This window comes from Micromys minutus (assembly GCF_963924665.1).
Source record: "Micromys minutus genome assembly, chromosome: 2".
Taxonomy (NCBI): domain Eukaryota; kingdom Metazoa; phylum Chordata; class Mammalia; order Rodentia; family Muridae; genus Micromys; species Micromys minutus.
In genome coordinates this window covers 45,971,720-45,980,766 of record NC_137971.1, presented here as the reverse complement: position 1 = coordinate 45,980,766, position 9,047 = coordinate 45,971,720, and the positions used below count along the sequence as shown (strand labels likewise).

Below are 9,047 nucleotides of genomic sequence, written 5' to 3'. Positions count from 1 at the left end.
AGTGTAAGAAGGCAGCTCAGAGTCATTTTGGTTTTCATTTTCCTGATGACTAAAGACTTTGAGCCTTTCTTTAAGTACTTCTTGGCAATTCAAAGATTCCTTTGTTGTGAATTTTGTGTTATGTTTTATACTCCATTTTTTGATTGGGTTGTTTGGTTTGTTGGTGTCTATGTTCTTGAGTTTTTTATGTATTTATGATATTAGCCCTCCATCATATGTATGGTTAAGATATTTTCCCAATCTGCTTCTTGCCATTTTACCTATTGATGGTTTCTTTTGCCTTACAGAAGTTTTCAATTTCATGAGGTCCCATTTATTAAATTTTTAAAGCCTCAGACATTGGAATTCTGTTTAGAAAATTTCCCTTTATGCCAATGAGTTTGAGATTGTTTCCCACTTTCTATTCTAATAGATTCAGTGTATATTGAGTTTTAAGTTGAAGTCTTTGATTCAAATGGATTTGAGCTTTGTGCAAGGTGACAAATATGGATCTCTTTTAATTTTCTACATTTTGACAGCCATTTCTACCAGTACTATTTGTTGAAGCTGCATTCTTTTTTCCATTGTATATTTTTGGCTCTTTTATCAAAGATCAAGTGTCCATAAATGTGTAGTTTTATTTCTGGGTCTTCAATTCTGTTTCATTGGTCATTCTGTCTGTCTCTATACAAACACCATGCAGCTTTTTAATCATCATTTTCTGTAGTATAGCTTGAGGTCAGGGATGGAGCTTCCCCCCAGCAGTTCTTTTAATGTTAAGAATCAGACAAACACAAATTAAAACGACCCTAAGATTCCACCTTACACCAATCAGTAAGATCAAAACCTCAGGTGAAAATACATGTTAGCAAGAATGTGGAGGAAAGAAAACACTCCTGCATTGTTGGTGGGATTAAAACTGGCACAACTCTGGAAATCAATTTGGAGTTTCTTTAGAAAATTGAAAATAGATATACCCAAAGACCCAGCAATCCCTCTCTTGGGAATATACCCAAAAGTTGCCCCACCATGTCACAGGAAGAAGTGTTCCACTATGTTTCTACAATTTTTATTTGTGATAGCCAGAAGCTAGAATGTCCCACAACATAAAAATGGATATAGAAAATATTGTTCACTTACACGAGTTAATTCTACTCAGTCTTTCATAACAAGGACATTTTGAGTTTTTCAAGCAAATTGATGGGATAGAAAATATTGTCCTGAGTGAGGTACCTTAGATCCAAAATTACATGCACTCTATGTCCTCAATAATATGTAGATATTAGCAAAATAGTACATAATACCCAAGATAGAGTCCAGAGACCTCAAAAAGTTTAACAAGATAAAAAGCCCAAGGGTTTTGCCTTAGTCCCACTTGTGAGAGTGAGCAGAAAGCAACCACAGGGGGAAATGGAGTGGTCTGGGAAGGGAAGAGGTTGGGGTGTTGGGAGAACGCAACATGATCTGTTATCAGGTGGTAGAAAAGGACTGAAGCCCTGAAGGTCAGCAGAAAGAGTGAAAACAAATGACCTCGGGAGACAGGATGTTGGGAAGCCCCTCAAAAATGCACCAGAGACATGGGAGGTAAGAAACTCTCAGGAATCAAAGGGGGACCATAGATGAAATACCCCACAATTCGGAGAGAGGACTTGTACAACTCACTTCCAGCAGAAAGACAGGGCATCAACTGAGGTATGGGTTGCTAACCCATAGACAAAATTCTCACCCACAATAGTTCCTGTTTGAAAGAGCTTCAGGGATTGAAATGGAGAAGAACCTGAGGAAAAGAAGGTGAGGGACATACATCAAAAGTCATTCATCCCAAGGCCGGACATCAGTACTGAGGATATGGAGTGGTCACACAAAAGGGACCAATCATGACTACACTCTGAAAGACCCAACAAGCAGCTGAAAGAATCAGATGCAATTATTTGCACCCAACCACTCAACAGAAGGTGCTGACACCTGTGGTGGAGTTAGGGAAAAGCTAGAGAAAGCTGAGGAAAAAGGTAACTCTAAAAATGTACCAGTAGTCTCAATGAACCTGGAACACTGAGATCTATCAGACACTTGATCATCAACTAAGCAGCATTAACCAGTTGCTATGAGGTACGCAACACATGCATAGCAGATGACTATCAGTTCCAGATACAGTCAGAGAAGATGAACCTAATCCTCCAGAAACTGGAGGCCCTAGAGAGTTTGGAGGTTTGGTGGGGTCAGTGGGATGTGTGGGGTCAGTGGGGTAGGTTGAATGGGAATATCCTCCTGGAGACAGGGGTCATGAGGAAGAAGTATTGATGTGAAAAAGTAAGAGGGTGGAGTGGGAGGAAAATAAAAATTTTATTGTAAAATAAAATTTAATAAAAATTGTTTTTCTATCACAGGTTTTTTTATATGAAATTGAGAATTGGTTTTTCCATGTCTTTGACCAATTGTGTTGGGATATTGATTGGGATTGTATTGAATTTGTATAGTGCTTTTGGCAGGACAGCTTTTTTTTTATTATGTTAATCTTACCAATCTATGAGCATGGGACATCTCTTATATTGTGAGGTTCTTTTTTTTTATAAAAATTTGGATTCTTCATATGAATCTTTTATGTGTTTGGTTAGTGTTACTCCAAGATATTTCAATGTCTCTTAATGAATTCATATATTGAGTTCTATAGTGGACATATTAATTTTGATTGCCATTAGCAGTGTAAAAGGATTCTTGCTGCTGAATTCATTTTTCTTAAATTAGGTATACATAGTTAAAATAAGTCATAAAAATGTATTGAAATTAATTAAATTAATATCATTGTGCATGACTTGTCATAGAGAGCTATGAATTTCTATCTTTTCTCCAAAGAGTGAGCACCAGAAACAAACCAAAACCTAATTCCAATAAAATTTATCATGGTGAAGAAATGAGTACATTTTGATCTCTAATAGCAAGATGAGAATGAGAGATTTCTTCTTTTTTTTAAAATTTAGAATCACCAGGTAACACAACCACTGGGCACAGAACCTAACATCCTAAGTTTACAAATAATTTTATGTTAGAAATCCTCCAGTGGCAAATCTGCCAGGATTTGCCACTTAAGAGAGCCTCTGGCTTCCTACAATTTATCTCCTTCTTTTCCCCAAGAGGTTTCTTATAGTATAAAATCATGGGAGATTTAAAGCAGCCCCACAACTGAAATTTTACCTTAGATCAATGAAAGCATGAAATCTGAATACAATTTTCATACAGCCACAAATCTCTCTTCTGCCTATCACTAGATGTTTATATAACCTATGGTTAAGAATGTATGCATTTTGTAACTTCCTAAGCTTTGCTACTTTGCTACTTGTAAATCTCATACAATTGTAAATTTGATTAGATTCTCAAATGTTATAAACTTTCCTCTTCTCTCTAAAGGGGAAATAGTTTATTTGTATGACATAGTTACACAACAAAATACACATACACAGCCACAGACAGCCACAGAGACACAGAGAGATGAATAGAGAGATGGACACACACACACACAAACACATTCTCTCTCTCTCTCTCTCTCTCTCTCTCTCTCTCCCTCTCTCTCTCCCTCTCCCTCTCTTTCCTCTCCTCTCCTTTCCTTCTTTCCCCTCTCTCTATGACTGTTACTACTCAAAACGGTGATGTGGGTAGGTCTTTGTAAACAATGTAACTTCTACTTCTGTAGTGAATATAATGAAGATATTTGGATGTCCTTTGGGGTATCTATTTCTCTACAGCTTTTATGCATGTGTAAGACAGGGGTCTGACATCCAACATGAGTATTATGACATAATTTTAGAAGGAACAACCTGCGTGCAATGAGCCTTTGGTGTTCATTTATTAAAATCTGAGTTGCTATTTTGTAAATTTTTATTTCACACTGGCATAGGGATGAGTCTGAAGCAGCATGCATTTCAAACAAATACCCAGTTAAAATTCAAGTCCACAATTCTTTTCTCTTTCTGACTGTGATTGCAAGCCACTTTACAGTTGGCAGCCAGTCTTTTGTTTATTTTTCTCACAGCAGCTCTGTGTGACATGTTGGAGACTATTCAATAACCACCACATAATAATCACATTTTTCTTGTATATATCTGTCTTCAGAGAATTTTGTTCAACTAGTCATTAAGAAATAACTTCTTCAAAAAAAAGCTTTCCTTATTTGAGCGGGACTTTCAATTTGATCCCAAAGTGACACAGTACCGCCTTTCTTAAAAACAAGGTAGGTTTCTAGCTTTTGGCTTTAAATTTGTTCAGATTGCAGAAACGAAAGAACTTTTGTGCAAAGTTACAATTGTAACGATTTTCATTCTCACTCATTGAGATATGTTTTTATGAAAATATCAAGAACATGGAGTATACTCAGTAAGTGAATTTTGACAAGGTAAAGAAACAGGTGAAAGTACTTAACTTTTGGGCTATTTAGCTTGCCTTTCTAAAGCAATGTTCTTAAATAACTTTATCTTTTGTAAGCTCATGATCAAATGTTCTATGAACATGAGATTTATAGCTAGAAGTGCAATTTATATAGTGACACAGAAAACATACATTTATTATCTATCTATCTACCTATCTACATAATCTACACACCATCATTGATATCCTCATAAAAGAAATAAAATTTGATATACTCTCACCTTTTTAAACCTTTGAGATTCATTTTAATTTATGCATTTTTTGTCATAAGTAAGGTAGTATTTGCAAATTTTAAGCAGAGCAGTGTCATATAATACTTGTTATCAGTGTTATAAACCATACTAGTAATACCAGTAGTGTTTAACAGAATTTTAAAAATTGCTGGTTTAATCCATTACTTAATTTCAACATCCACTAATAAAGTGTGTAATTTGTTTTATAGAATACTATGTTTTAACAACCACTAATAGCTTTATTCTCAAAGACTTATGGAAGAGAAATACATAGAGAGTGCAGTGCATATGGGAGGGGAGATGGGTTTGGAGGAAGGGGTAACATTTAATGTGTAAATACAGATAATATCCAATAAAATATCAAAAAGTATAATAATAAATATATTTCAATTATGTTTAAATGCCATTTCATTGGTCATTATTCTTAGTTACGTTTCAAAAAGAATAAACATAGTATAATTCAAAAAAAGGTTTTAGAGTCTATTTCAAGACAATTCTTAAAGAAAGCTACTTATATGACCTGTACTGAACCTGATATAAAATATAAATGATAAGAATATATTTTAATGAAAATATTAACAAAAATATGAGAAGTCTTTTTTATTTGGATTATTTGAGTCTCACATCAGGTATCATTAGAGATGTTTAAATTCTTAGTGGACACTGCTGTTCAAATAGCTGTTTTGCAGAAGACTTATGCAAATTTCCTCAGTAGTTTCCTTATCTAAATAATGGAGTGCCTGTGTGCTGTATGTGCTGCATGATAGGCACAAGAATGGACAGAAAAATCACCCAAGACTTCCCTGGATTTTGATTGCATACACTTAAGTATATGGGCATATATTTCTGTAATAACTATGCAGCATCTCACAACTTCATGTTTTTCAGAGGAAAAATCTTTGAAGAATTTAGTAGTTATTAAGTAAAGAAGTAATTAAGTAAAGTTATTAAGCCAAAAACTGAATTCCAAGATGCGATCTATAACTTGATGCACAGGTACGTTTTGCTATCTTGGATTAGTTTCCATGCATAGAGTTTTGGATCATTCAGTACCTTCATTTATTTCTATTTCCTTTCTCCATCTTTCCCTTTTCAAGCCTCTATTGATTGTTTTTGTGATGCTGGGTGATGAACCAAGGATGTTGTTTATGGCAGACATATTCCTTACACCCTGCACTGCTCCAGGGTATTTATTCATGAACAACATTCTCCATACAACCCTTATGTCTTCCCATTCAATAGTTTTATTATTTTGATTTTTATACAGTGTCTTGGTGAGTTTCTAAAGCTAGCCTTGATCTCACTTTGTCACCCAGGTAGGAATGGCCTCACAATATTCCAGTTTTTGCTTCCTAGATAGAATGACACTCTCTTATATGTTCAACTCTATTCTAACTAGGCACAGAGAAATAAGCTTATAATATCAAAATATATTTTTTTATGTTCTCATATTAAAATTTAGAATTTTTGGAGTGTGAATCTATAAAACTTAGGACAACAGTGTCTAGCACAAAGGAGACTGGTGGCAGTGTTATCCTTAGAGTTAAAAACAGACACATTGATAACCAGTTATGGATGGAAGAAGTGTATGGTAACTTATCCCTCAGTGTTTAACTATTGTTGATAAATTCAAAAAAAGGGACATCATTGCCCTCAGTTCTGTACCCATGGTAACCACACCAGATTGTAATGGATAGCTCTAATCCAATGATCACTCAGATAATCCTGGTAAGACTAGGTGGGTCACAAATAAAATTAAGTCATGAATCTAGGAAAATAACAAATAGAGAGGAGAAAAGGTTTGTCCCTGTCTAAAGAAGATAAGAAATGGTGCTCAATGTCCTAGTGTAGAGGAATGGGGGAGTGGGTAGGTAGGTGGGTAGATGGGGAGCACCCTTATAGAAGAAGGGGGAGGGGATGGTATATGGAAGTTTTGGAGTGGAAGTCAGGAAAGGGAATATAATTTGAAATGTAACAAACAATATCCAAATTTAAAAGAGAAATGACAATAGGACAGAATAAAAATGACTTATAAACACATTTGAAGTTGTTAGAGAAACAATGAATAACTGAAAATAATGCAGTTTCTGTATGAATTTTCTCTGTATTTAAAAATGACAAAACTTTAGTATATACTCTTCCTTACCATCTTTAAGCTTTCATATTTGTATATCACATGAGATTTCTTTGTCCTAACTTTCCTACGGACTAATTTGAAGTCTCTAATTTTCATCTATGACCCAGATGATACTGGCTTTCCTGAAGCTAGTGAAGCTAGTGACTGAGAAGGCTTTAAGGGTACATGGTGAAGATAACCCTAACTTTGTATGGATTTTATGTGGAACGAGAGAGTAAGAGACCAAAAGCTGACTTATGCCGGTATTAAATTCTTGTGTTATAAGGCTTTATCATATTTCAGTATACATTTCCCATGGATTGTGAACTGTAAGGGGGCTGTTTTATAAACATATTATGTAGACAAGAAAGGTAAGTGGTCAAACCTGAATTTCAACTGGTTATGCTATAACACAAGATGGAAGTTCAAAATTTCTATTTCTTATCTTTTCTAAAACAGAGTGCTTTGATTAGTATTCAGTATTAGTGAAAGTTGTATTCTGCTTAATAATTTTGAATTACAGTTACAAAATTGCCCACAGCAACTGTTTGAGTGCTATTATTAAAATATTTTTTCTCTTTCTCGTTTCTCATCTAATAATGTGTATACATTATTTCTGTTGTTAAAAAATCATCTATATTTAGTATGTTATTGTTGTTCATTGTTTGTTAACTACGCATTAAGAAGTATTTTGAGCAATTTAAACCTCCAACTCTTTACATTGTTTTTTCCCTGTTTTGTCCTGTCTTTACTTGTGGAGGTTACTAGCCATAAACCCAGGGCCTTATGCACTCTGGGAAAGACATACTTCAGTAAACTGATCATGTTTTTTCTTGATTTTGACAGGTAAAATACAATATAAGAATGTATATAGCCAACAGAAGTAGAATGAATGCATTTATACTCTTGGGACTAACTGACAACACAGAGATGGAAGCCCCCCTGTTCATCACATTCAGTCTCATCTATCTCATTACATTGATTGGGAACTTGGGCATGATTGTGTTGATCTGGCTAGACTCCCGCCTCCACACCCCCATGTATATTTTCCTCAGTCACCTCTCTCTGGCAGACTGTGTTTACTCTTCATCTGTGACACCAAAAGTGATGGCTGGGCTACTCACAGGGGATAAAGTTATCTCCTATGGAGGATGTGTTACTCAAATGTTCTTTTTTGTGACTTTTGCCAGTATTGACTGTTTTCTACTTGCTGTCATGGCTTTTGACAGACATGCTGCAGTGTGCAAACCCTTACATTACACCACAACTATGACTACTAGTGTGTGTGCTCACATGGTGATTAGCTGTTATGTGTTCAGTTTAGCTGAATCTTCTATCTATATTGGGCTTATCTTTGATCTCACCTTCTGCCATTCTAATGTGATTCATCACTTTTTTTGTGATATCCCTCCAATCCTAAATCTTTCCTGCTCTGATATATATACAAATGAGATTGTGCTCTTCATCATAACATCCTTCAATGTCTTCTTTGCTCTGATAGTTATCTTGACCTCCTATGCATTCATATTCATTGCTATCCTGAGAATGCATTCAGCAGAAGGACGGAAGAAGGCTTTCTCTACTTGTGCATCCCACCTCACTGCTGTCACCATATTCTATGGAACTATAATCTTCATGTACCTACAGCCCAGTTCTAGTCATTCTATGGACAATGACCAAATGGCATCTGTTTTCTATACTATAGTAATTCCGATGTTGAACCCAATTGTCTATAGCTTAAGGAATAAAGAGGTTCATAACGCCTTCAAGAAAGCCATTGAGAAGTTGAAGTCTGCTCAACACCTAGTTTTAATTAGAGATTTCTCCAGTTTTCATAATTAATCATTTATCTATTGTGTAGCAGAAAATTTTCACATTTTGTAGCTCAAGGTATTGGTTTACTATTGTACACTCTTTATGGTCAGGCAGTTCTTTTATGTTTGCATCAGGGCTCAGTATGCATGGTGTTTTATAACTTACATAACTCCAGATGAGCTCAATGTTCCCAGATAGTCCTATTTTCTTTTTGTTAATATTACTGGTTATTTTCTAAGTAATCTTTATTAATATACTCATGTTCTCTATACTTTCGAACATGATCCTGCTAGCTTACTTGAAATCTTCAGGCATTATTCTCACTGAATATTATGTTACTTATATAACAATTTTTAAATAAAAAATGTATTCATTTCCTCTACCACTCTATCCCAGGAGGTGGCAATTAAGCCTCACAAACATTTAAATATGAAGAATGTGATACTAATTTTTGAGAAAGGGGGTGAGAATGAATTTGTCATTGT

General features: G+C 35.0%; 1 protein-coding gene across 1 annotated transcript; it reads left to right on the top strand.

Annotated features, from left to right (window-relative positions):
* Window positions 1-7,611: 7,611 nt before the first annotated feature.
* Window positions 7,612-8,589, top strand: LOC308417548 (olfactory receptor 5B2-like; the record flags this gene model as incomplete). Its single annotated transcript, XM_080912923.1, has 1 exon — window positions 7,612-8,589. One exon carries the CDS (start codon window positions 7,612-7,614, stop codon window positions 8,587-8,589), a length of 978 nt encoding a protein of 325 aa, XP_080769049.1.
* Window positions 8,590-9,047: the final 458 nt, after the last annotated feature.